Source organism: Strix aluco, chromosome Z (genome assembly GCF_031877795.1).
Source record: "Strix aluco isolate bStrAlu1 chromosome Z, bStrAlu1.hap1, whole genome shotgun sequence".
Lineage (NCBI taxonomy): Eukaryota > Metazoa > Chordata > Aves > Strigiformes > Strigidae > Strix > Strix aluco.
Window position 1 is genome coordinate 85,147,319 of NC_133971.1, and position 27,761 is coordinate 85,175,079.

The 27,761-nt window shown below is 54.9% G+C and overlaps 1 protein-coding gene across 2 annotated transcripts; it reads right to left on the reverse strand.

Annotated features, from left to right (window-relative positions):
* Positions 1 to 187: 187 nt before the first annotated feature.
* Positions 188 to 25,128, reverse strand: LOC141918595 (receptor-type tyrosine-protein phosphatase kappa-like). 2 transcript variants are annotated; one of them, XM_074813256.1, is made up of 31 exons: positions 24,995 to 25,106; positions 17,519 to 17,701; positions 16,700 to 16,933; positions 16,015 to 16,257; positions 14,888 to 15,130; positions 14,510 to 14,752; positions 14,132 to 14,374; positions 13,270 to 13,560; positions 12,820 to 12,917; positions 12,100 to 12,292; positions 11,766 to 11,877; positions 11,381 to 11,627; positions 11,078 to 11,117; positions 10,424 to 10,529; positions 10,176 to 10,243; positions 9,751 to 9,893; positions 9,523 to 9,610; positions 8,861 to 8,931; positions 8,415 to 8,451; positions 7,557 to 7,654; positions 7,251 to 7,367; positions 5,974 to 6,131; positions 5,762 to 5,897; positions 4,894 to 5,043; positions 4,620 to 4,719; positions 3,985 to 4,064; positions 3,386 to 3,520; positions 2,818 to 2,943; positions 2,076 to 2,233; positions 1,666 to 1,801; positions 188 to 1,079 (listed from the first exon to the last, which is right to left on the reverse strand). In XM_074813256.1, exons 1-31 carry the CDS (start codon positions 25,095 to 25,097, stop codon positions 1,005 to 1,007), a joined length of 4,455 nt encoding a protein of 1,484 aa, XP_074669357.1. In that variant the 5' UTR covers positions 25,098 to 25,106; the 3' UTR covers positions 188 to 1,004. The 2 variants fall into 2 exon arrangements, with proteins under 2 accessions (XP_074669357.1, XP_074669358.1); XM_074813257.1 differs by lacking the exon at positions 17,519 to 17,701 and having other exon boundaries at positions 24,995 to 25,128.
* Positions 25,129 to 27,761: the final 2,633 nt, after the last annotated feature.

A 27,761-nucleotide genomic window follows, 5' to 3' on the forward strand; every position in this document is an offset into this window, starting at 1 on the left:
TTGGATGGGGTGCGTGGTGGGAATCAGTGAAGGGTGATGTCCTTCAATGCATATCTTGGGCAGGAGTGTATTCTGTGCCCATGCTGTGGCCAGAGCGGGGTGACCTGTGTGCTTTCAGCTCCTTTGCAGCCTCTGTGCCAGGTCAAACCTGGAAGAAAAGTGAAGATCGGAGGTCACCACCACCATGGCCAGCACAGAGTCTTTATTGGTGAGACACAGAACAGAGCCATGGGGTCGGTCCTGGCTCTGAGGCCCCTTGCCCTTGAGCAGCAAAGGCAGAAATAGTCTCTGTGGTGCAGCAGCCCCTGCCAGAACAGCATCCAGGATACCTAAATTGAGCCACTACAACCTGGGATTACCATGGTGGAGCCAGACAGGCTGGTGAGGGAGCGTCTCTGGAGCTGGCAGGGCTGTAGCACCTGGATCAGCATCAGGAAGATGGAGCTCCACGAAGGAGTTGTGTGGGGTAGGAAGGACCAGGCTAGCCCCACAGGACTAAGGATTGTCCCTCCCTTGGCTCTTGTTGGCCTTGGGCTTCATGCTTCTCCCAAAGTAGGACAAATAGCCTGTGCTCCTGAGCCCCATGGATCTTACAGTGGTTTGATGCTCCCCTGGCAAAACAGTTTGGGTGTAGGTGGAGCTACCCCCACTCTCCCTGGGGCTGTCTGAAGGACAAGGATCATGGATGGGACAGCTGGTTCTCTTAATCCCCGGCAGACAGATCAAGTTCTGGTGCCTCTTCTCTGCTCTGCATAGTCAGGCTGTGAGTCCAGGTAAGTTTCTGTGCAAACTCTGGGCAAAGGGTCAGATTCTGGCTTCAAACCCTGACCACAATTTGGAGACAGTTCAGACTGTGCTCTCCAGCCACAGAGGACCCTTGGGGTGGCTTTTCAGGGGAGTAAAGCATCTTGGGGCTGTGCACATCCCTCTCATCTCCTCTGGTTTCTGGATGGAAGGCTGCCAAGAGTCAAAGTCCTGGCCACAGATGGGCTGTGGCAATGCCTCTACTTGAAATTCCCATAGGTTTCAAATGAATTCAAGTAGCTGAGGGCTAGTTCGTAGCAGAGCCCATACTGATCCTGTGGACAGAAGGATGCACGTGAGAACCTGGTACACGAACACCTGCAGTGGAAGGCCAGCCTTGGTTGCCAACAGCTTCCTGAGCAGGCCAGGTGCAGGTACAGACCACTCTCCTCCTCCCAGTTAGAGCCCGCCTTCCCCTGCTGTAGCTGAGGGCTGGGCTACCCCAATGCTGGAGCCAGGTGGTCTTGGGAGGAGAGCCAGCATCCATGGCATGAAGCATCTGCTGCTCACTCCCATCTGGGGTGCTCACCCTAGGAAGGCCTCTAGCACCCAGACAGGGTGGTGAGGTGGGTTCAGGAGAAGTGCCTGAGCACCCACGAGTGCAGCCCCCTGCTGAGCAGGCCAGGTGGACCAGAAAGGGGCAACTCAGTCTGCAGGATGCTTTGGTGCCCATCCGGTTCTGCAGAACCTGCCCCTGAGTGAGTGGGTATCTCTCAGCGGCAGAAAATAGGGTTTTCAGAGGTCTCATCATCCCCCTGGATGATCTGAGCACACAGGTGCTAGGGCAGCTTCCGGAAGAGTCCAGGCTTTGGCTCTTGCTCTGGTGTTGCCATCCTGGCTGGATTTGAAGTCAGCACCTACCACATCTTTAACCAGTTGTCTCCGCCGCCTCTTCAGCATCCTCACAGCCTGGGATACATCCACCAGCCCTTCACTTTGGATCTGCTCACACAGGAAACTAGCAGCACAGAAGATCCCGCTCCGACTGGCACCATCCCTGCGGAGGAGAGCAAGGGGAGAGTCACTTGCTTTGGGATCACCTGGGAGGGCTGAGTCTCAGAGGTGTTCCACTAGACATGCAGGCTCTCAGGATGATCTTGTCCACAGATCCTGCACCCAGCCAGCCTCCACAGGGAAGCCTTCCTCCCTGAACACAGCTGAATTCCTGTCCATATGTCCACCCAAGATGGAGCTGTGATCCAAGTTCACTGACGCAGCCTGGGCTGAGCCAGCTCTGTGCTGCAGTTGCTCCTCTGAGAGACATCACTCACCAGCAGGTGACGAGGATATGACCATCTTGGCTCTGCCGATGGTGTGTCTCCACCTTCCCTAGCAGGCTGATGATTGTGGCAGGGTGTGGAGGAAGACGGTGCTGCATGGGCCAGTCCTTCAGTTGCCAGAACCGGACTTCCAGTGCAGACTTCTTGGGCTAGTGGGGAAGAAGGACAGCGGGTTGGACAGAGAAGAAACCCACTGGCTTCATGGAGGGAAGGGCAGGACAGTGTGTGTCAGTCCTGGCTCAGCCATGCACACTGGATCAAGGGAGCAGCTCCGCAGTGGGATGGCTCAGTCCCAGCCTTTGCCTTTCTCCATGGAGTGCTCTGAGACTGGCAGATGGACAGAGCATGAGATAAGAGCTGAGCACCAGGTGCTGCTCAGAGTGAGGCCAGTCCAGCGCCCAGATACCTGTAATAGCTGTCCCCATCCACGAACCACCACTGAGATGCACAAACTCTATCCACGGCTGCTGTCCTCCAAGTTAGAAAGGTACACAAATGTACCTCTGCTTGCAAACTCACCGTCTTGGGACTAACCTCTCTCTCAGGCAAAAGGCTGTGCTCTGGCCAGTGCCCTTATTGGACCACATCCAACCCCTCTGACTGCTGTGGCCTCTGCCATCCCTAGCTGTGACTTTGACCCAAAATCCTGCTGATGCTGGAGCCTGGCCAGTCCTCCCAGCTCTTGCAAAGGCTGTTCTCAAAGGACTTTGCCATCTCCGTGCAAAGAGCACACCTGCTGCCTGTTGGTGAGGGCAAGCGTCCAGGCTGTGAAGCCAGCTCCGGGCTCCTCTGAGATCAGGTGGACGTGGAAACGGCCATATGCAGCTTCACCCTGGGTGGGCCAGAACTCCACGTATGTCTAGGGGGGGAGATAGCACATGATCACACACAGCCCCAGCCTGCACACGTGGCAGAGCTCAGCACCTCGCGTGAGCGTGCTCACACCAGCCCCTCGCCCACACGCCATGTGGGTGCTCTGCCTTGCTGTTTGCTGGGGACCAACCCACAGTGCTGCAGCCAGAAAAATAACACTCCTGTGGAGAGGACACCTGGGCAGCGGTAAGCAAAACTTGAGGGATGGTGCCTTGCTGTGAGACTGGGGACAGACCACCACTGTAGTGCCATGGTGGTGGGTCTGCCTGTCAGCAGGACTCTCCCAGGTGGAGCCCACAGGCCTGCAGTGGGGTCCTGCAGCAAGCAGGGGTCTCAGGAGAAGAGCTGTGTGGGGGCAAAGGCAGAAAGCACACTGCCCGGCCCCATGGGGAGCCAGGAGAGGGGAGGGCTACGCGTGGGCTGCTGACCTTGTCCAGCTCCTGGAGCTGGTTCAGCACAACCACTGATGTGCAGGTGTAATCCCAGACCAGAGACCAAAAATCCACCAGTGTGGTGGGGAGAGGCAGCTGAGTGACGATGAGTCTGTCCTCCTCGCTGTATGTCTGCAAAACACACCGGGTGTGAGGGGAGGAAAAGATCACAAAATCCACACCTTGAGAGCCTCTCTGACAGTGGGGGTGGCTCCCCGCCTCCCTGCAGCCAGGGGTCTGCAGGGCTGGGACAGAGCCCGAGGAGAGGCAGGGCACCCCAGCCCTGCTCAGAGCAGGCTGACACCCTGCTGCCCCCTCAGCTCATCACACCCGGGCTCTGCTCCCAGCAGGCAAAGACCAGCCGCTGTGAAGCAGCCTGCTGAGTTGCCTGTGCAGGCAGGGCTTAGGCTGATCGCGGGGGCCATCTCCTGGCAGCAGGGTCCCAGCCGCTGGGAAGCAGTCACTGTGAAGAAGTCTCAGGGCTGGGACACCTCAAACAAGGGTAACGTGGTCTACCCCTGCCTTGAGCAGTGGTGCCCAGGGGGGTCTCTGTTGCTCTCAGCAGCTCCCACCCCCGGCTGGGGCTGGAGCCTTACGTTGGCAAACACGGCGTTGATGTAACCTGGCGAGCCATCCATGTTCAGCGAGGACATCAGGATGGGCCGGCAGGAATCCGCTGTGGAGGCAAGGCGCAAAGAGAGGGACATGATGAGCTATCCTTTTTCTGTATGGAGGCATGGGGCTTTCCCTGCAAGCGGTGGGGTCACTGTGGCTCCCTGGGGCACGGGCTGGAGAGGCTTGGATGAACAGGCACCACCAGCCCCATGGCTATGAAAGCTCAGGGCTGCCTGACACAGGATGTCCAAATCCCCATGGGCAGAGGCACAGAGGTGCAGCAGTTAGGAGGGTGGCCTCATCATTACTCCCTGATGCCTCATGTGGGCTCCTCCACTGGGAAAGATGAGACCCAGGGACATGTTTGTCCCTGGTATGCCCCATGAATACGTGCCTCCAGCAAGCCCACAAGGAAGACGGGATGGGATCTTGCTCCCATGGAGGGACCAACCTAATATATATTTATGACCGAACAGAAAATGATGATTGGACCTTGGGCAAAACCTGCCAGTTGCATGGTGCTGGGGAGGGAAGCAGCAGGGGAGCATCATCCCCCCTTGCTGCTCTCAGGTGCTGGGCTGCAGAGCAAGGGGCTGCCCAGCCCTTCCAGTGGTACCTGGCAGGATCCCTGGCTTGCGGTTCTTGGGCTGGTTGCTGGGTTTCTCTGCTTCTCTGCATGGCAGCAGTTGGAACAACTCGGAAAACTTCTGCAGGGCCTGTAGGGATGGTTCATCCAAGCAAGTCCTGCCTGCCAGCTCCTCCCCTTCCTCAGCCACCCCAGAGAAATTTTCCCCATCTCCATCCCACAGCTGAGGAGGGCAGCAGTAGCGGGGAGGCACCACAGACCAGCCCCACAGCACCAGACCCAGTGCACCAGATCCTGATGGTACCTTGAACTCCTTCTCAAGGACATTGTTGTGCCTTGAGGTCTCAGATTCTTGAAGGCAGTGGATATGGCTGGTGATGCTCTCCACTGGGACCCCGGTGCTGCCGCAGAGCAAGCCTTCGAGCAGCACCTCGTAGAGGAAGGTGTACTGCTCCTGCATGAGGACATGGGTCAGCTGCACAGTCTGGAGCAGCTCTATGAAGAGCTCTGGGACTCCAGACCACCAGCTCACCGGCATCAACCTGTGTCAGGAATGAGCCAGGTCCATCCTTCACCTTCCTGCTGTGGGGCTCTGAGGCCAGTCACCTCAGTGCAGAGAGCCCTGCTCTTGAGAAATTTCAACAACCCAGACAAGACTATCTTCCCTGTGGTTTAATACTCCCTCTCAGACCAGACCCCTGCTCTGAGGAAGGAAACCCAGAAAACCAGTGAACTAGTGAGTCCTCCTAGAGGCAGCTGGATGGTCCTGCCCAACCCAGTTTTCTTCAAAGGGTCCCAGCACTGAGCAGACCATGGGGACCTAGTATCTAGGCCAGGACACTTCAGCACAGAAGATGCCACTAGGGCAGACATCCTGAAAGCCTGAAGGACATATGGACTCTCATTCATGCTCCTTGCCTACAAGACAGCCCTTCTATACCAGGATGACTGGTACATGTGAATGCTGCTGGCCCCTCAGAGGGTCTCAGGGGAACATGGATCCTGACTAGGTTTGGCCACAAGATCCTGCGGTCTCCATCACCTAGCACCTCCAGTCCCTGTGGCTAGGCCATGAATGGCATGGCCAGTGTGGATTTGCATGCCACATCCCTGGGAAGGGTGGGAAGCAGATCTGCAGCCTGACAGTGGGCAGGGAGCAGGTAACTCCTCACCTTGGTCTGCACCATGCTGACCCGCTGCTCCCGCAGCCGCTGCACACACTGAAACACATCCACCTTCCCCTCAGCCTTCCCCATCTTCAGGAGGAAGTCCAGGGCGATGAAGGTACCTGTGCGCCCAATCCCTGCACTGATGACAGAAAATTGGGGGTCAGTGGTGCCCCAGCAAGCCTTGCCCCAGCACCCAAGCGCTCCCAGCCCAGTACCTGCAGTGCACCAGCACGGGTCCAGCAGGTGCTTCCAACACCCTCTTGTTCACCATCTCCACTAAGCACAGGAGCTGGGCAGGGTTTCTGGGGACCCCGTGGTCTGGCCACAGCTGGTAGTGAAACTGCTCCACCGCTCTTGGGAGAGCACAGCCTGCCTGCAAAGAGGGAGACATGGCTGGGAGCAGGGAGCAGGAACCAACCTGGAAACTTGCATGAAGTAATTGCATGCCAACAAGTAGGGAGCAGTGGAGTAAACCACTTCAGGGGGGCACCAGCACACAGTGTTCCCCCCCAGCACCCCTACTGCAATGACTGATCCATTATAGCTCATCAGACAGCAAAGGGCAAATTCACCCAGCACACAGCCACACAGTTCACTATGTTTTCTGCTTCCCTGCACTGTGAACAGTGAACTCAAAGTAGTAAACGCAGCTTGTGCCCCAGAGGAAAAAAGAAATAAATCACAGTTTAGAGTGTTTCCATAGTCATTGAAAAGCCCTGGCTTCCCCAAACAAGGTATTTCCTAAGACTGGTACTGCACTGATGTGAATGTAGTCACTTTTGTTACCAGACCATCATGTATTTTTCCCTAAACATCACATTCACTTGGCCTGAACTAATGAACTGCTTATGTCCCACCATCAGGTGCTCTTGGACGTTTACCTTTCAGATAGATTTTGCTCTGGGCAAGACAAGAAAAGACAAGAATATGCATAACTGCAATTTCTTTACATTGTACATGTTTTCCCCTCCTTGCAGCTCCTTCAATTTCTGCTTATTATTTGTGGTATAACTTCAGCAGAAGTACCTGTCTTGAGAAATGTCATTTTGTAAGTTATCTTAAACCATAAACTATTTGTCCAGGTTTAGGAGCTGTAAGTGACCTCAGAGCTTCAATGTGGACCCTCAGCAGATTCGCCCAGGTGACAGGCAGGCACCAGTCCCATCATCCTGAATGTACAGAGATGCCATTTTATACCCTTTAATTGCCTTTGTGATCACCTCATCCAAGCTCTCGAGGGTGCACAATCTGTCCATGTACATCATCAGTCCAGACTCACCTGGGGTGACCACTGCAGCTGACCAATTGCCTTTGCCTGGCACAGAAACCTGGGTCTGATGCCTTGTCATAGCACCCAGTGATAGCAATGCTGACCTGTTAGTCCTGGAGGCCAGGCAGCGCTCCCCACAGCATCTCTTGGCTGACAGCTTCCACTAGCTGTTGAAACTCAAAAGCTTTCTGCATCCCCATGTCAGCTACACGCCAGGCTCACCTTCTGCAGGCAGAAGATGCGTGTGACAAGGCCCGTGGTGGTCCTGATGTTGTTGAGTGTCACGGTGAATTCCCCGTAGACCTGCTCCTGCTCTGGCCAATACTGCTCACACTTGGTCTGTCAACAGCAGCGAGACCGCTAAGCACGAGCAAACTTATGAGGGGAGCGTTGCAAGCCAGCAGTGGTGTGGAGCTGCTCCCCGCTCCCACTGACAGCTGCACTGGGAGCAAAGCAAAGCAAAGCAGGCAAGGAAGCCTGGGCTCTGGGGAGGCCCAAGCTGAGCACAGGCTGAGATGGTTTCTCTACCTTATTCTGCTCCACTAAGCCCGTCAGCATCACAATGACCGAGGTCTTCTCCTGCCAGACCATCTGCCAGAAATCCAGCACTGTCCCAGGCAAGGGGCCTTGGGGAGAAAGAGGAAAGCCCTGTGCCAGTGTCCAAGCCGTGGGGGCGTAGCTGCTCCCAGCCACAACTCAGATGTTCCCAGGCTATGAACAGCCCTGGGCTTCCCTCTGCTCAGGGACTAACTGCACAGCCTGGGCACAGCAGCACCTGACTGGGGGTGATGGGTGGCTTCATCACCCCTGTTAGTAATTGGGACAAGGAAGAGGGAGGGCAGGTGAGCCCAGGATACATCAGGAATTCACTGTTGCTTCAGGGGCTTCCCCATGCAGACCCTCAAGACGACTGTGAGCTGCTCCCACATTTAGGCTCCTATTTCCTGAAAAGCATTTCTGCTGCTTTGCAAGGAGCCTGAGATCTTCTCACTGCATGCTGCACAGAGCAGACTAACCCATCCTGGCATTGCACCACGGGAAGGAGCCTGTCTCTGAGTGCACTGAGTGTGGACGTGTCAGGCATTTGCAGGTTTGTCCCTGTCACGCCAGCTGCCAAAGGGAACAAACCAAGCTTGTGGGTGGAAGGACTGTGTCCTCAGGCTGGGTAGTGCAGGGACCATCTCCAGCTGGCCACTACCAAACTGACACTGAGGCCTTCCACGCCTTGCAGCAGCTGTAACCACCATTCAAGACAGAGGCCTAGGTGATACAGGGCCTTGGACGGAGCCATTAACAGATCTTAGGCTGCTATCCCAGTTCCCCACTCCCCAAAGTGCTCAGGGCAGTGACTGGTGTCTCCTGAGCATGAGGGTTGGGAGCACCCACCTTGAGCTGCAATGAAGAAGCGTGAACTCCGGTAGCTCTGTGGGGAAGAGGTTCAAACAGCTCTGATCACATGGGTTAAATGTTTAACAGGGAATGAAATAAAGGACCCATCCCCACAAGCACCAGAGCCCAGAGCCCTTGGCACAACGTGTCCCACAGCATTGAGAATAGGTACCCAGAGGCTGCATCTGAGCTTCTGTCCCCTTGCACAGGTCCATTTTTGTTAGAAATGAGAACTGCACACAAACCCAGAGTACTCCAGGCAGCTTAGAGAGGACTCAAGGAGAGTGACATCCCAAGATCTGCCAGCACTTGAGGGCAGCAAGTGTCAGACCTCGGGGCCACCCATGTGAGCAGCACTGTCCTCACTGAGAGCAGACAGGCACCTCTCCTACCCAGCCCAGGCACCTCTACCCTGTTCAGGGTAGCAATTCCGTGCTACCTACATCCACGTAGCTGGCATTGATGTAGCCATTCCCCATGTCAGAGGGCTGCAGCACCACACGGCAGTGATCGTCTGAAAGAAAAGGGAGGTGGGAGTCAGTGGACTGTCTCTTCGGAGCAGCAATGAAGTGACTGCTTAAGGAGGGGGATGTCATATTGCAAAGTCCAGGATGGTCCGCTCCCTCCTTAGGATATTTTCAGAGATAAAGAGCAGCTAATGAGAAGAAAGGTGACATGGCACAGCAGGAAACGTAATGTGCTTTTGGGGAAGACGGTTAATGTAATGGCCAAATGTCCATACCATGTGGGGCTCAGAGGAGCTTTAAATTTTGATAGAAATTGGTTCACTCCCTCCACTTTCCCACAAACACCCACCTCTGGATGGGACAGGGCAGTGTTCAGTGATAACTAACAGCAGGAATAGGAATGCAGTGATGAATGATTAAGCTTGCAGGGAGATTTGAGGAGCAGAACAAGGATTCTTCAACTGGACATAAAACAGTGATGATTTTGGAAAATGCCTCTGGATTTCAGTGGCCACAGAGGGTGAGACGAGGAGCTCAGCACTGCTGATGAGCTGGAGGGGCACATACACCAGCCCAGCACCCTGTACTCCCCAACCACCTCCAAGCGGCTGTGCCAACCCCTGGTGAGCTCTGCTTACATGGGATGATGCTCTTGTAGCGGTTCTTGCTCTGATTACACAGCTCCTGCCCGGCATCGCAGGGATGCAACGAAGTGGAGGACAGTTGCTGCAGAGGAAGAAGACAAGCCCACTCTGCATTATCAAGTGTTCTGGGGCTGACCAAGGCCAACTGCATCACATACCCAAGGAAGGGGTGAGGGCTGGGTGGACAGTGCAGTCAGGTGGGAAAGCAAAGCTCAACCAGACCTGATACTCTCTCAGACGCCCAGCGCCATGCCTGTTGTCTGATTCATCCTCTGTCTGCTCTGCCTCTATTTCTGCCCTCTTAAACCTCTTCAGAGCCTCCAGCAGTTCCTCCACTTGGATCTGTGTGTTCAGCTTGCACACACCTAAGGAGACACCGAGGCCAGTTTAGCATGCACCTCATGGCTGGCCCTGGAGCTCTGCAGCTGGGACTGCACTGGCATTGTTGTGGTCAGGACCCCACCAAATTCTAGATTGTCCCTCCCCACTCAGGTCCCTTTCTCCTGCAAGGCGTCCCTTTCCCAGTGCCAGAAAGCTCTGATCCCCTTGTTCCTGTAAAGACTTTACAGAGCCTGTAAGCACTGTGGCTGTGTTTTTAACAGACAGTCTGTCCAGACCAGGCATGTAGGGCTCTGCTCATACTGCACCTCCTTGACGTCTTCGCAGGGGGATAGTGCTGATGTTCTCTGAGTTTTTTGAATTGTTGTACTTTCTCCTGCAAAACAGCAAGTCAGGCCCATAGACCAGCAGAATAGAGAGACAGAGGAGAGGCTGTTGCCTATGTAACAGCCCTGCCTACCACCTTGCTTTATCTCAGGGTCCACTTGGACACTCCCTGTCAATGCAAGGTGCTGGATGCCTCACAGAGAGCAGGAAAGATGGGATACATACTGACCTGAAGAGCATGAAGAGTAGCAAAACCCCCAGTGCCAGGAGTGCAACGATCAGCGCTACTGCCATAACCATGGGCATCCCGCCCAGCAGAGGCCTCGACTCCTGCCCTGCAACCAGCACAGACCAGACTCAGGCTCATGCACAGCCTGAACCAGGCACCAGGAGATCCTATATAGTGGAATGTGGTGAAAAGCAGCTTCCCTCATCTCTCACCACAGGCTTTGCACTGGAGAATAGCTAAGCAGGGGCAGAAAGATTAGGTGCTTTCTTGGTGTGATACCCTCCAACGTGGGCCCTGTCTCCCTGACTGCCCCAGGCATGGACAGAGCCTGGTGAGGTGTTTGCATTTCTGGGCTTCAACATGCATCAGGGGAGTACTTGGGCTAAGATGCAATATGCGATGGTGGCAGAGATGATGCACAGTGTCCAGCTGCCATTGGTACCACAGCTGCCCAAGTGGCCAGAGGTTGCCCAAAGCCCATCTACCATAGATAGGTTCAAGATACAGAGAACTTCAACAAAGATGGAAGTAGGACAACGAGACCCCACCACTCCTGTGCTCAGCCAGCTCCTCTCCATGGAAAGCAGCCAGGCTGGGAAAAAAGTGAACATGTGGGAGAGGGGCTCGGGCACAGGGTGTGAGGACCCCACTTACCAACAGAGAAGGTGTAGCAGATGCAGGTGAACTTCTCTGCCTGTTGGAGGAGACAGGAGGGAGAACTCAGGCCACTCCTGCTCCACTGCCAACCCTGGGGCCAAATGCCTCCCACCCACGGCCACCGAATGTCCCAGCTGTGGCCAGGGACCCTGGAGCACTGTCCTGCCAGGGCACCCAGGCTCTCAGCACAGGAGCTGGGAGCAGAGCCCGTGTGGCACTGCTGCTCACCATAGACCCTGCCGAGGGTCCTGGCCCTGGCTGGCAGCGACCTGGAGAGCAGGAGCCCCCCGTGGTAGGTACCTGCTGCGAGCGGCGGACGAGGCGGAGAAGGGCCATGTAGTCCCAGCCCGGCTGGAGGGCAGCGTTGTGGAAACCCTGCCCGCGGGTCCCCTCGCCCAGCACAAAGTCCGTGGGGGTGGTGAGGTTGATCACGGCGGCCACGTAGGTCCCTGGCTGATGGCTAGCGTTGAAGGGCTGTGGGTCCCCCGAGCAGGCGCCTTCCACCGCCGTGCCGTTGTGCGTGGCGGCCACGATCAGCTGGTGCTCCCTGCAAGGCGGGGTGGTGAGAGGGCCAGGGGGGACAGGGATGGAGAGAGAGGGATGGGGGCGGCTGCAGGCAAAGGCTGCCAGTGGCGAAACCCCTCTTGGGGCTGCAGAGAGCAGAGCTGCTGGGGGCTGCACTCACCTCGCCACCTCAGGGGGACTAGAGATGGGATGGAGGGGAAGCACGGCCGTCCCTTGGGATGGGGAGATGTCACGGACGCTGTGGCAGCTGATGTCAAGAGGCTGCGGGGTGCCTGGAGGGGAAGAGCTGGGGGATGAGCATCTGTGGGCAGAACAGCAGGGGCTGTGCAAGGAGCAGGGGCAGCCGCGGGCAGTGCAGGCTGCAGAGCACAGCTCCTCTGTGCCCAGGCTCCTTGGTGATGGCCACAAGGCCACAGGGCTGGGGACAGAGAGCTGCCTCAGCCAGGGTGCACGTTGTGGCCACCCTGGAGGCACCAGGACACAGCGAGCCTTACCCGAGCTGTTGGTCTGAAACTCCCACAGCGACGCAGGCCCGGCTCCGGCAGCCGTGAGCCCCTGCATCATCACCACGTAGCTGCTGCCGGGGCTGAGCTCAGGCAGCGGGTGCTCAGTGACGGAGCCGCTCAGCCGCAGCCGCTCCATCTCCAGGAAGCCGCCGTCCTGCGCGCTCCTGGCCGTGATGTTCAACTGGGGACAGGGGACCGAGCTGGAGGGCAGCAGCTCTGACCTGTCCTCTAGGAACCTGCCCACAGCACACCAAGACAGAGAAAAGCACCCCTGCAAGCTTCCCCTCCTCTGCGCCTGCCCTCCTTGTGGAAGGCTCCTGGAGAGGAACCAGCAGGAGCCTTGGCCCCATGCGTGGACCTCAAGGTAGACAAGAGGATGAGAGGAGGAATTTGGAGCCAACACTCAAGATGTCAGAGTGGCTGTGTCTGTGAGCAAAGGACCAAATCTCTGTGAAGAGCTGAGGGCAAGAGGAAAGCCAATTGTTTGAAGAGTAATGAGCCCAAGGCCAGGTCACCGGTACAGTATTGCAACACCACAGGCGCTGTGGTGACATCACCCACAAGAGGGGCCCTGAACATCTCTTTCTTCCCATGAGTCATGACAGCCTTCCCTTCCCCAATCTCCCCAGGCTGCCTGCACAGAGGTCCAGGCAGGAACGTGCCTGGCAAGGTCAGCGGCACCACGGGCAGTCTGTGGTCCCCTGGTACCTGGTATCCGATGATCTCCCCTTTGCAGGAGGGCAGCGCCTTCCACCTGAGGGACCCTGTGTTGGGATCCAGCCACAGCTTCTTTGGTTTGTCTGGCACTGGAAGCACAAGAGGTCAGGGTCATGCACAATGTCAACAAGGAGGGTCTGAGCCCAGAGCAGGGTTCAGGCATCTCCTGGCCCAGGGAACAGGCTGCAAAGGGACCCCCTAAGCAGGATTTGTCCCCCTAAAGGCTGCATGTGCTACAGCAGCAGGAGCTGCAACAGTGTCATGAGAAGGGGGAGAGTGAGGAGGGGTCATGCCGTGCTCCAGGGACTGCACAGCCCCTTTTCCAGAGCTGCAGAGGCTCCAAACAGCCCCAATCGCAGGACCATCACTGTAGGGAGCAGATGCTCAGGCTGAGCTCCCAGGTGAAGGGCACCTTTACATTTCATGTAGGTGGACACATACTCGTTTCATTTGTCCTGAGGAGTCGTGTGTACAGGATCGTGCTGGGGGGCAGGAAGACGGTGACATTGTAGACAGTGAAGGGCTGCAGAGGGGGACAGGTGAATGTTCCCTCCTGACCATGTAACATCTCCTCTCCCTTCACCTCCTCAGCCTCACAGGGAGGGGAGGAAGGCCCTGCCAGATGGCATGTTGCCCACATGCGCTGACAGGTGTCAGGGAGCCTGCAGGTCCAGTTCAGTTTGATGCTGGTGCTGGAAATCTCCAAGGTCTTGGGGACAACCTGGAAGTCCTCTGTAAAGGAAACGTTGCAAGAGGGTCACTCCCTTCCCTTCTCCTCCCAGCCCTGCGAGGGTGCTGCAGTCGGAGAGCCCTGCTCCCCACCCAGCTGGGAGGGAGGGAAAGCAAGAGGCTGAAATTGGTCACTCCAGGTCTCTGGTAGGGGAGCAGCAGGAGTTTGGGGTCATGGTGTGCTCAGAAGCTGAACATGACCTTTTGGGAGAATTCCCCCAGTGGGACAATTGCCTCCATTCATTGAAACATCAGGACATGGCGGGGGCAACAAAAGGAAGTACAGGACAGTGTGTCCCCAGCTGGCTACATCACAGCTCACAAGGAGGAACATGGGGTCCTTCTGCCCTCACACCCTCTGAGGTCTGTGATTTCAGTCAATCTTTGGTGCCATGGGAGACCACAGCGGGGCACATTTCATCTTGGCTTTGCAGGAGCTACTTCCACAATCATCAAACCTCACAGCACTGGCCCCAAGGGAAAACCATGACCTTCCCATACTGACTCTCACCCAGACATATTCCCAGCATTCTGCCCCTGCAAGGGACCATCCCGCCCCTGGTGCCTCCCTTACCAATGCACTTCACGCTGGGCTGAATGTGGATCCAGCCACCTCTGATGTTGCCTCCCAGCCAAATCTCTCTGTTTACAGGTTTCCCATCACTGATGGTCTGACCTCCACTCCAACATTTGATTTTGGTGAAGGACGGCTGGAAACCCTCAGGACAGCTCAGCATCACTTCCTCACTCTTCTTGTAATTCTCCTGGTCTGGTGACAGCTGGATTCTTTCGTCTCGCCAGGGCCTTTGGCATGTTTCTGGCAGAGGTGAAAGTGGGTGTTAGTTGGGCTGGGAGGTGACAAGCTGGGTCAGGGCTGGGTGGTGGGCTATTGGCAAGCACTCAGTTTGGGGCAGAGTGGGGCAGCCAGGAGAGCTCCTGATGCCTCCCTTACCGATGCAGTCAAGTCTGGACTTAATGTGGATCCAGTCACCTCTGATGTTGCTTCCCCGCCAAATATATCTGGTTACAGGTTTCCCATCACTGATGGTCTGACCTCCACTCCAACATTTGATTTTGGTGAAGGATGGCTGGAAACCCTCAGGACAGCTCAGCATCACTTCCTCATTCTTCTTGTAATTTTCCTGGTCTGGTGCCAGCTGGATTCTTTCATCTCGCCAGGGCCTTTGGCATGTTTCTGGCAGAGGTGAAAGTGGGTGTTAGTTGGGCTGGGAGGTGACAAGCTGGGTCAGGGCTGGGTGGTGGGCTATTGGCAAGCACTCAGTTTGGGGCAGAGTGGGGCAGCCAGGAGAGCTCCTGATGCCTCCCTTACCAATGCAGTCAAGTCTGGACTTAATGTGGATCCAGTCACCTCTGATGTTGCTTCCCCGCCAAATATCTCTGGTTACAGGTTTCCTCCTATTGATGGTCTGACCTGCACTCCAACATTTGATTTTGGTGAAGGATGGCTGGAAACCCTCAGGACAGATCAGCATCACTTCCTCGTTCTTCTTGTAATTCTCCTGGTCTGGTGCCAGCTGGATTCTTTCATCTCGCCAGGGCCTTTGGCACATTTCTGGCAGAGGTGAAGGTGGAGCATGGTTAGGTGGTAGGAGAGAAATTCCCAGCAATCCATCCAGCCCCTGAAGGGAGATGGAAGATGACACATCCATCTGCCAGGATGTTACCCACATGCAAGGCATGTTTGGAGGGGGCTCTCCTTGTGCACCTGAAGTGTGAAGGGTCACTCATCCATGAACCTCCCCTTCCCACCCACTTCTGCTCATGGACACTCTTAGCCATCTCCCACAGCCTCAGGTGGGGAGGTTTCAACATCTCTCCCTGCCTATCTTGCCTGAGCACTGGGCTGGCCCTGCACGGCCATCCCCACACTCAGCACAGCTTTGTTCCTGCCTGGGGCAGTCCCACATCCGCATCACCTGAGGGAGGGCATTGCTCTTCCCCCAGGTGCATCCTTCACAGACTCCAGCGCTGGTGCCAAGGGCTGACCCAGCCACAGGCACTCAGGGCTCCCTTCAGTCCCTTCCACTACAACTCCTGGGGCTGCAGGAGATGTCCCCGGGGTCCATCACCTGCACAGGCAGGTAGGGGGACAAGCAGACCTGTGCACTCCAGGGTGGCAGTTGGGGGTGCAGCAAGGATCATGGCACCTCCGTGCACCTCAGTACTGGCCCTGGATCCTGCCCCAGGCCCTGGCACCCATCTGCAGGGCCCCAAGCTTGGCCTGCTCAGGAAACACTGCAGGAGCTGCCAGCTTGCCTGGCTGGCACTACCTTGTCTCTTGTCTCCTGGCCAGGCTGTCCTCTTCAACAGTTTGCACAGGCAACACAGCACCAAGGGACTGTGGCGTGCCTGCAGCTTAGCTGGGCAATGTCAGGACTGGCTATTGAGGGTGAAGGTAGAGAGGGGACATGGGAGAGCTGCTGCTGTCTCACTTACCAATGCACTCTACAGTCCTCTCAATGCGCATCCAGGCACCTGTGATGTTCCTGCCCCACCACGTATCTCTATAGACTGGTCTTCCAGAACTGACTTCCAGCAATTCACTTGCACATTTGACCTCGGGGAAGGATGGCTTGAGACCTGCATAGCAGGTCAGTGTCAGTTCTGCATTCCTTTGGTAATAATTTCTGTTTGATGGAAACTGAAGTTTTTTATCCCACTGGGGTTTTGGGCACATTCCTGTCAGGGAGAAAGTGTGAGAGTCCTTCTCAGGGACAGGGGATGTTCAGGCGGGAGGGGGACCAAGGCTTTGTCATGACTGACTATGGTGTCAGCATTCAACACCACGAGGAAACCCAAGACCCCCCAAGTGCAAGAAAGGAGTGTGTGTCTGTGCAAGGTAGTGATATAGGAGACTGGGAGAGAGGTGAACTGAGGGGCAGGATGTGGCCTCCTCCAAGTTCCCCATGGCCTGCAACTGAGGAACAGACTGGGAGGAGATGTGGGCACAGTGAGAAAACCCATTCCACACTGAAGTCCCTCCCCATCTTGGAGACTGGTCTCAACTAGGGCCCATCTCTGAGCTGTGGCCAAGGCATTTCGTGGATATGGCAGGATGTCCAGTGTCCCTCCCTGGGGAGAAGCACATGTAGCAGGGGAGACCTACTGCTCCTCCACTTACTTGTGTTGCAGACCAGGTTTTCTGTTACCCCATGCCATGTTCCCTGAATGTCCTTCACCTCCCAAGCATCCTTCCAAACTCCAAGAGAGGTCTCTTCTTTTGCACATCTGATCACAGCAAGGGGAGGAGAGTTCTCTGCAAAGCAGCTCAGTGCCACCTCTTCATTGGGCCCATAAAACCACTTCTCTGGGGTAAAGCGGAGTCTTGAGTCCCACTGGGGTGGCTGGCATGCATCTGCACAGAGGAGGAGGAGCGGATGTAAGCAGGATGAGAAAGGGTCTGCTGTGGGGTCTATTGCCTTGATTTTGACACTGCCTAGCTCCTTTGGTTACTACATGCAACTCCAAATCCCTCTCTTGCAGCCTAGAGCAGAGCTGAGGGTGGCAGCAGGCCACCCCAAGAGCAGTCCCATCCATCCCTACAGGTGTGTGGTCTTCCCCACTCAGACTCCATTCAGGTAAGACTGACCAGGGGACTGGGATCCTCCCTAGCTTTCACACAGAGGTCCTTCCACTCCCACCACCTCGGCCATATGCCCAGGCACTGTTTGAAGGTATGGGGCTCACAGTAGCCCCTAGTGCTGGGACCTTTGTTCCTGCCTTGGAACCCCTCTCCAGGAGCATAGACCCTGGCAGCTGCCTGAAGCAAGGTGCTGAGATAAAAGATGCCCTGGCACTGCCAGGACAGGGGGGGAAGCCAAGGCATCCAGGTCTCCCATTCCTGGACTGTCACCCAGGTGGGGCTGAAGCACGACCATCTCACAGAGGTCCTGCCGCCAGCTCAGGACCCTGGGTCAGGGTGATGCGGGGCTGTGCCTACCCTTGCAGGTAGCAGTCTCATTCCACAAGGTCTGGGTCCCGTTGGAAATACATCTGATCTCGGGGACCGATGGCACATACTCCCCAGCACAGCTCAGCTGCACCAAATCGTTCAAGAGGTAGCTGCTCTGGTGTGGGGTAAACTGCAGCTTGGGGTCCCAGTCGGAGGGAACTCTACATCTTCCTGTATGCAAAGGACATGAGGGAGAGCCCTGAGGGTCACTGGGCTCCGGCAGTGTCCTCGGGGGGTGAGGAGTCCCCATCCAGAGTGCTGCTGGTCCCCCTCACTGCTGAGGGGCGGCAGAGATGAGAACCTCTCAGGATGAGGCCTCAGATCCCAGGTGCATTAACCCTCCCTGCACCCTCAGGCCCTCCTGCCCACCCAAGCGCTGTGGAGGGATCCCAGCCAGTGGGATCCAGCAGCCCGGTGGATGCTGCTCTCTCCTGCGCTCTCTCCCCCAAAGGCAGGGGCTGTGGGAGTGCACCAGACCCAGTGAGTCTCTGCTGGCACCACTCACCTGCATTCCCATCATCTTGCTGGGCACTACCCACCTACACCCATGTGCACACTTACTTGAAGCAAAAGGCCACTCTAGTTGCTGATTCGCTTTTGCTCTGCAGGTTACACGTTGTTTTCTCCTCTCCATCCCTTGCCCAAAATTCCTGCTGGCTCCTAGGACTGGGTACATCCTGTCCCTGTCCCTCCCACCCTCACCCAGGAGGGGCAACATGCCCGCGTTTGGCTTGGCAGGAAGGAGTCGACAGGGTCTGCAGGTACATCTTTAACCAGCTGCATGTTTGGTTGCATTTTGCAACATGTAGATTGGGCAGTTCATGGAAGTAAATACTTATATTTGTTTTTCATTAGTTTCTAGGCAGGAGTGCTGCTGTCTCTCTGCATGGCACTAATTTGGGTCTCTACCCTCTGACCAGACACCAATTTTCATGCAATAAGAAATGCATCCCTCTGTGAGCAGTCTTCATCCAACAAATTCAGCTGTAAGTACACACACATTGTCCAAAGTTACCGGAGTGCTACCAGGCTGGCACAGTGACTTTGCACTGCCTCCCAACACACTGAAATGGCATCAGGGCTCACCATGAAACCATGATTGCTCTTGCCTCCTCATGCAGCAGACCAACAGATCACAATGGCCGCATCATCTCAGCCAGACTAAATCTCCTGCCAAATAAATGGAATAAAATACCAGCAGACAGGCAAACTGAGCTGCAATGATTTCAGGCAGGTGAGAGATATTTGTGAAGGCATTTCAGCATTTCATTTTGCATTTCAGGGCCCAAAATCTTGCCTGTACAAAGTTTATTCATCGATGGGGATCCTTCCAGCCTAGAGTCACAGCAGAAATGTGAAAAATCATTGCTTGAAAAGAGGTTTGTGGGGCCTGACCCCAAGCAAGAAGCAGTTTGAGGGAATGAAACCTCTCCAGTGGAGACAGCGCCAGGAGCCGAAGGGGCTGCAAGTGCTGACAGGCATGGCTGGCCTCTCCCAGACTGCACCCGCCTTAACCTTCAGTGCAAAGGGGACTCGTTGCTTTTCTTTTTGTAGGTGCTTCCATACCTCCTGGTAGCTCATACAGTCCCTGCAGTGACACAAAACTCAGCAGCAGCACAGGACATGGCAACCTGCTGGGCAGGAAATGAGGAGGAAAAGAGAAATTGTTCTTCATGTGCAACCTGCTGACAGGTGCAGATTTCAAGAGATATCTGGGACAATGTCTTCCTACAAACACCAGCAGAGGCTGGCAGGGGTGGTTGCAGCTGTATGCCAGAGCTCTGCCTTGCACCCAGCCCCCCCTGAGCCCCTCACCAAAACTTTTAGTGCCCTTCATGTAGCAAAGCATTTGCTGCTGATACAACCATGAATAAACCTTGCTAGAGGTTTTCAGCCTTGTATGGTTCTTCCTTACAGAGGCATGGGGTAACGCTGTGTTTGAAAAGCGCACATCTCATGGTTGCTGCTTTAGAGGTGTAATACAGTGCAGACTTACTGTAGCACAAAGGAGAATTAGTCTTTGTTTAAAGTTTATGATTTTTTTTTTACTAAAAGGTGAAGCCTCTGCATGCTGATTAGGCATATTCAGCATTATACTAATTATTGTTGACAGGCATTTAGGATTGATTCAGCCTTTCCCTTAGTTATGGACAGTTAATTAAAGTACAAGTAAATAGGTGCTGTGTAAGGGTCCCCAGGCTGCCAGTGTGTACGAAGGGATCCTTTGGACTGAGCTGGCACAACAGCCACACATTTCTGAGTAGGCTGGCCACCTTCATCAGGACTCCAGTGCACGCTTCTCTTAAACCTGGGAATTTATCAGCCCTAATCCTCTGCCAGAGATGTCAGCAACTTTTCCCTTTTCTGTTTTTCAGGAGAAAAGGGCCTGGCAGAGGCACAGTTTTGCTTCCTCAGTCCTCCTGTCGGTGTCTACTAGGAGGGGGTAGCAGAATGCTGCTGTGACCCAGCGTGGTTTCCAGTGTGGCATCAGTCAAGAGCAGACAGCTGAAACATGCTTCTGCAAAGACCACACGTGTGTCAGTGGTGTGTCAATGGCCACGTTTGCCCTTCGGCCACAAGGACTATGCTGGTGAGCAGTCCCGATGGCAAACCCTCTTGCTCCCTCCTTGTACCTGGCTGTGCCCGCAGAGCCCCTTGCAAGTGCCAGCAGGGTGCCTGTCCTCTGCAGCTTGCCCTCTCCCTTCCAAGCCTTCTGAGCTATGGGTGTGGTCATTTGGCCCCTTTTTTTCTGCCCTGCAGGCTCCCCTGTGCCAGATGTCGCCCTGTTGTTCTCACGCCTGGGGCAGACAGGGGCTGAATCCAGCACCCAGACCCAGGCTGGGCATGGTCCACGAAGGGCAGAGCCTGAGGGCTCGTGGGAGAGATCAGCAAAGGCAGGCAGAGCCCACAGCTCATCCCCAGAGGAGCCAGAGCCTGGAGAGAGCTGCTGTAGGACAGTGCACCAGCCTCAGAAATTAGTCTGTGAATTAACGCTGTCTGACAGAGGGATGGGTATGACAAAATGACCTTGCTTGCCTTGCAAAGGGGTAGTGCACGCCAGCAGGACAGCCTGGCAGGATGCCACAGCCTATTTACCTCCTGTACGCATCCTGCTAGCAGCGCCTGTGCCATCACAGTCCCTCCAGGCCTTGCCTCCTACCCACACCCCTGCTGCTGCACTGGAGCTGAAGACGTGCAGGGTGTCACAGCACTGGTACCATCTGCATTCAGACATCTGCAGCCACTCAGAGCCCTTTCTGGTGGCATTTCTGATGACTTCTAGGTCAAAGCCTAGAAGTCTCTGCTTCCTCACAGAAGGGGGAAGAGAAGGCACTTTCAGTCCACATCTGTTTTTGTCTCAAGAACATCGCTGAATACAATCCAAATCAACCTCACTTCTAGACTAGCCCAAGCCTAGCAGGCATGTGATTACCACTTGAAACTCACTGGGAGAAACTAATCCATGACTGCTGAGTGCAGTCAAGATGCACAGGCTAGGGGGAGCACCTCTGTCCGCGCTCTCTTTCTTTCACTCCTTCCTCAACCACTCCATAGTATTTGGCACGGGAAAAGAGCTCCTTGGAGCCAAGGAGCCTTTGCTATAATGCAGGGTGGCCGTTTGTGTGCTTTGGTGGTGGCCATGGGAAGCTGTGTGGCACACATGAGGCAGAGAGTAATAGATCTCCAGCAGGCTGGAGCTTATCGATTATGCAAAGGAGATGGATGCACATGCTTGTGTGCAGGGGGACAGGGCGCTGCTGGAGAAGGGAGGCTGCTCACAGAGAAAGGGGAAAGAAACACTCAGCTTCTAGCCTTGTAGGGACTAACAGCATCCGGGAGAATAAAGAAACAGTCATCAGACACTGTTTTTCACCCTGCACTGTGGTATGCAGAGAGCCGCCCACGGACCCTCCGCCCCCAACGGTAGGAAAGAGGCTGAGACAAGTGAAATTTCAGCATGGAAAATATGGTGTAGATGTGACCAAACAAGCACCTCTTATAATGTGCAATGTGTGCTCACTGCAAAATGGAGAATGCTGAATGCCGAGGCCAGAGTGGTAACAAAAGGTTGGTGTATTTGCCTCACACAGTCAGACATTAACCATTACAGGTTTTTTTCAGTTGATGCTATTAAATGAATACCCTCCTTGTTAATATTGTTTAATACTGATGAATATAGAAAGCATTTTACAGAAATGTCTGGACTGCCCATCCATGCTGCAAAGAAGTTATGAGTCTGGCAGGCAAAACAAAGAACCAGCATGCCCCAGAAGCAGGTGTCAGGGACGATCAGGAGAAAAGAGGAAAAGCTATGCTGGTAATTCAGGTCAGTCTCCTGGTTTCAGCCCTTTGCTTACCTCAGCAAAAGATGTACTTCCTTACATTATATTATCCCGTACACAAAGAATAAAAGACAAGGTGAAATCTAAGGAGCAGCAGGCAAAGTTCAACCCCTTTCCCATGACAGCTCATCAGCTAACAGAGGCAACAGCAAAATGCGATGGAGTCTTGCTGTGTTTGATGCCATGTGCTTGCTGAGAGGAGCTAAGAAAAGCAACTACTGTTTCCACCAGTGGAGAATGGTATTGCAAGCCACTGAGAAGACGTGCACGGGTCTTAAAGCATCTCTGTACTCATTGCTAGCAACCAAAGCTGCCAAGTGGCTCTTTAAGAGCAAGCGATGGGCAGTGTGAGGGTGGGGAAAGGGCAGAGAGACCTCAGGGCTGCTCTGCTTGGGAGCGTGCCAGGGAAAGGAGGTGGCGAAGCAGGTCACTGAACAAGGCACTGTGGGAGATCAGGGGAATGGTGGCACTTTAACCTGTACTGCTCTGCCATGCAAAAGCGCATCTGACAGAGTTTTAAGAACGGGAGGTGAAATACTTGTTTCCTGAATCTGTGCTCTGGTGATGGGAAGTGGAAGCACGGTGGAGCGCACAGTTCACAGCCCCAAGGGCGGCAAGCCCCAAGGTGCTCCTCTGCAGCGTCTCTTAGCGTTTGTGTTCCCCACAGGATTTAGTCTAGGCACTGTTTGAAATTCGAGTCCCACTTTCAGATTAAGTGTGGTCTTATTTTACTTAGCACCCTCCCACCCACTGGGCATTGCAGCTACGCTCCTAGTTAGGGTTCCTTGTAGCTGCTACTACATCACTGTGCAATGTCAAGCAAGACTGGTGAAAGAGCGGCCAGGGCCAGCCTGGATCACAGACCCTGTCTCTGCAGGGAAAACATTCTTCACCTGCCTCCCAGGTGCACTGGGACTGTAAGGGGCTAAGGCTTTTGTTCAGGTGTGGCATCTTATGGCGGGAGAAAAACCCTGTAAGAACAGCACAGCAAGACAATAAGGTGACAACAGGACAATGAGACAATGCACGCTGCTCAGTGCACGGTGTCCCTGTGATGAGGTGAGCAGAGCAGCAGTGCTGTGCTAGCTCACACTTGTACCACACACACCGACCACATCCTCTGTCTGCAGCTGCTCTGCTCTTCCCTGGGCTCCCAGCAGTGTGTGCCCTCACCTGGGACACAGCTCTGCCAACTGGCCTCGTTTTCTTGGAAAGTCCCTGACCCCATGGCCCACGGCCCTTCCCCAAAATTACTGCCATGCCTGTGGCTTTTCTGGAACTGGTACTGCCAGTGCTCAGTGCTGGTGGGGAAGGACACAGGGTGAGGTGGGGAAGCTGGTCCCAGTGATTTGGGAATGCAGGAGCCCTGCTGAATGGGGACAACCCCACACTGCCTGGCACCCTGCCCCCCCAGTGACTTTCTGGGTTCCTGGAAAGGGACACTGATGTGAAGTGGGAGCAGCTTGTCCCCACTGGGCTATTCCCCCTCTCTGATTGTACCCTACATCTCCAGGGTCATGGGAGATGCTTAGGGACCCCTGGGAAAGGGGACCCTTGGGTCATGTCCTGTCCCCATGTCCCCCATCTCTACCCAACAGCTTTACCCTGCCCCACAGCCACTGTCTGCCCCACAGAGGCCAATTCCACCCTAATGAGGATGGGAGAGACCCTCCTGCCCCATCCTGGCCATCCCCCTAGTCCTGTCCCTCAGCGAGAGAAGGACCCCGATCCATTAGGTGGGCACCTCGGCACAGGTCCCAGGATGGGATGAGCCCATGTGCCGAGGATGCAGCAGGGCTCCCCATACTGCTGGGTGCGGCTGCCAAATGTTTTTTTTTGGTTCCTCTTTTTGCAAACACCAAGGTGCACACTCAGCAATACAATCTCTGCCGCAGGCAGCCCCAGGCTTCTCCAGGAACGGCTGGGTGACTGAGATGTGCAGAGCGCGCCAAGGGTCTGCTGGCCACCGGGTCCCTGCTGTGTCCCACCGCACATGGTATGGGGAGGTCCTGGCCTTAGAGTGCACTGTGCAAACAAGCTGGAAAGACATGCAATGCTTGGGCACAGTGCACATGCTGGCCTGGGAGGACAGCTTCCATGGGGGATCTGGGCAAGAGGAAGCACTTTGAGCGGGAGGTTAGCGTGCAACCTCCTCTGTCGCAGGTTTAGCCCTTGTTTTTTTGGGTGACAGTGTGCTGTGCTCACACTCCCTGCAACCACAGGGACACATTTCATCTGGGAACAGGGTCCTGTGGCCCATATCACACAGTACAGACACCGCTGTTGCTTCACATCAGATCCTGGTCCCATTCCCATGCCTCTATCATAGCAGGGTACTTAATCAGCAGGTTTCTCCAGCCTGTGTCAGCCCAGACACATCCCCGCAGCAGGCTGGGACAACGTGAGTAGATGCTAGTCTAATGATTCTTATCATCTAGCTCCAGCAAGATTGGTTTAGAGAACTCCAGTTCGGGCAGATGCAGAGCAACACAAGGTCACAGCCCCTGGACCACAGCTCAAACCCCAGACAGTGTGGCCTCCTGGGAGGTCAGATAACATGTGAGCCTGTATATAGATACACACTGACTGACTCTGCTGGGATGAAAGTGTGCAGCCTTTGTAGGAAGAGCCCAACAGAGCCCTTGGGGGTACCCTGGCCTTCCAGCACCAAGGAAGCCTGTTAAAGAGCAATGCCAGCACATCATAACTTCTGCCCCCGCAGGGTCTCCTGGACACAGAGGGGCTCAGCTCACAGCTTCCCAGGTCTTTGCTGGGCACCGGTACCCATCTCCACTGTGGTGAGAACCGGGTATCCACACACTGTGCAAAGAGATACGGCCTTCTCATGCTCCCAGGGACACTGCCCACTCTGTGGAGGAACATTACGGTCCCTGCAGAGGCTTTCCCAGCACACTGAGCTTTGCTGCCCTCCATCCCTAAACAGAGCTTCACCCCACCACAACCTGACTGATGCCTAAATGCTTTGGGCCCTAGTATGGACCTCAGCTCCAGTTCTCTCTACAGCTACTGCATGCTGCACACAGTAAAGATACACAAGCAACCTTGCAGCAGGAGAACAGCAAAACCTTCTGGTGTGGGGAGAGGAACAAGGAATTCTTACCTGTTTCCTGGGGTTCTCTGGAGCTGTTGGGGTCTGGCTCTTTCTCCTCCTGTGCTGCCAGCAGAGGTGTGAGCATCAGAAAAAATGTCCACCGCAGGGCCATGCTTCGTTATGCTCCCAGGGCAGGATCCAGGTCTCAGCCCCACTGGTTGACTCACAGCACACCCGTCCGATTGCAAGAGGTTCAAGCACAGAAAGGAAACAGCCACACAGAGAAATCACATTTGTTACAAGAGGCTTCCTCATTGGAGAGGGAACCTCCGCCAGTGTCAGTGCCACTTTCATTCTTCTCTTCTGAGCACCAGGGCAGCTTCACGCCCCTTTTGCAATTTTGCTGCTCTCTGATCTCTTGTCTGAGAACCACAGTTTTCAGGCTTTCTGGCAGTAGTAGCTACTAGCCACAACAGCTGGGTTGCCTCCTCTCCTGGAACAGATCTCAGCGGTCCCAGAAGGACTTGTGAGCTGTACTGGTTCATGACTGGGGTTTTGCAGGAGGAGGTAGCTTCCATACTCACAGGGTAAAGTCAAGCAGAGACTACATCAGGACAATCCTCACCTTGATACTACCTGATAAGGATTGTGATAAAAAGGACTTCTGAAGGGCACCGATGATCTTAATTACCTGGCAGTGCATGCCATGGGCAGGGAAGCCAAGGTTTTGGTAGAAATGGCTGGGTGCTCAAGACCAGACTGAAAGCAGATGCTCGGGAACAAGCTGAGGAGAGCCCTGGGGACCTGGAGCCCAAGTCTTGTGGCAGGTTGTCTTGCCAGCACATGCTGGGAGTGGCAATGACCATGGAGGGATGAGAAGGTGACAGGCATGGCAGTTAGCAGGGAAAGGGCTGCCAGTGAGACTGTCTGTGCAGCTGGAGGCTGGTGGCATTGGCCATGGCAGCAGAACTGACCATCAGAGGTGGCCCAGGGCAGGAGTTGATGAATTTGTGCTCCATCTTCCCCAGCTGCCCAGCAGCCCTTGCTGGATGTGCTTGGCCCACATCCCAGCTGAAACACACAGCTGGGAGAAAAACAAGCCCTGAAATATCTTCTGAGGCTTTGCAGCAGGGCTGCAGCCCCTTTTGATGGCCTTCCTCTTTATTGTGCTCTTCAGCAAGGCCCGGTACTCCCAAGCCTGGGGTCAGGCTCTGCTTTCTGCTGATGCACATCCTTTGCTTGATTTGCACACCCTGAAACACCTCCATGCAGCAGCATCAAGCAGGCCAATGTGGGGTGACCCTCTCCAAATACACTTTCCTCAGCCACCCCAAAAATCTGACCCTGAGCAAAACATGGTAGAAGTCTTGTTTTATGTTTTTTCTGCAATTACGGTACTTGAGGGCAGATACTCCAGCAGTCTTTTACCTCTCAGGGACAGAGCTAGAGTCTGCCCAGCCACCTTCCTTGTGCCCTCTTATGCTCAGAAAGGCAGTCTCAGTCTCTCCTCCCTTGTCTGTGTTTCATCTCTTCCTGCAACAGAGCTGGCAGAACCGGTGGTCCCCCCCAGGAACCTGCCTTTTTATTTCCTTTGCTCAGATATGAAGTTCACCCATAGAGAGTTTACCATACTCAAACACTCTTGCGCTGGCAGAGGTGCCCTGGGGGATGCAAGTGCACAGGCAGGACCCTGGCATTGCAGCAGGGCACAGCCTGGGATGTAGCTGTGCTCTGTCTCGAGTGGAAGGTTTGTGGCGTGGGGGGAAGCAACTGCTCCTCTTGCCTCCAGCAACAGCAGAAAGTCAGACATCACCTCTCCCTGCCCCATGGTGCTTCTGGGCCTTTCAAGAAATAATTAAAGGGCTGCAAAATCCAACTATATCAGTAGGAATAGGTTCCTATTTGGAGGATCTTTGGAAAATGAGTAGGGAAATTCCATAAATTAAAAAAGACTAAAAAATCACATCCCCGGTCCCTCTGTGCACCTCTCCTAGCACAGTGGTTGTCAGCTCCTATGTTAACAGTATATGACATCTCCAAAAGCCCTTCATTACCCCATCTGAAGCCTCAAAACCAATGGAGGAAGTGTGGCCTAAGCAGTTGCAGGAAGCCCTTTTGTCCTTCACACTTCCCCTTGCCCCGCATCCAAAAAGTCCAGCCTTGAGCATAACCCAGGCTCTTGCACAGAGGACGGAGGAATGTTGCAAGCTGGTGCCACCTTCCCCACCTTCCCCAGTGGGTTCAGCAGTTACATGCTCTGGTCACACAAGGCAAACCCAAAGCCACAAAGCCAGCTTTGACTTGTTTGCAACAAGACGGGAACGCAGGTGTCCCTGGGCTTCTTGGTTTGACAGGTCTCACTGCCTCCCCCATGTCTCCCCGCTGCAGAGCACAGCTGGCAGATCTGGCATGGCTGGGAGGATGGGTAGGGTGTATTTCAGCCGGGTGTAGGCAGAGACCAACGTCCTGCTGCGATGCCAGGGTCCAGGCATGCTGCCACAGACGTGTCCCATTTTGCCACAAACCTTGCAGTGTGTTGGTATTTGAGTCACGTTTAGCAGCAATCTTGCCACCCGGGGGGATGTCACTCCCCTGCTGTGAGGGCATTCTCTCCTATTGACCCTACAGACTTTGTGGCAGTTTTGGAGCTCTTGAAGTGTTTGCAAAAAGGACTGCTGGCTACTTCTACAGGTTCTCTTTTTTGTTTGTCTTACTGAGCTTTTACATCTTACCTACCTTTTGTCATCTAGACATGACTCCAGCTCTTTGAAGGGGCTTCTCTGTTTCAAATAACCTCTGACACTGGCGGTTAGCCCTGCTGGTTCCTCTCTACTTT

Coding starts and splice junctions, on each gene's coding strand:
- LOC141918595 (XM_074813256.1), bottom strand. CDS start 25,097: ATGGCCCTGCGGTGGACATTTTTTCTGATGCTCACACCTCTGCTGGCA. Junction 16,934..17,518: donor TGAGACTGCTACCTGCAAGG/GTAGGCACAGCC, acceptor TCCTCTGTGCAG/ATGCATGCCAGCCACCCCAG. Junction 4,720..4,893: donor TCCTTGAGAAGGAGTTCAAG/GTACCATCAGGA, acceptor CCATCCCTACAG/GCCCTGCAGAAGTTTTCCGA.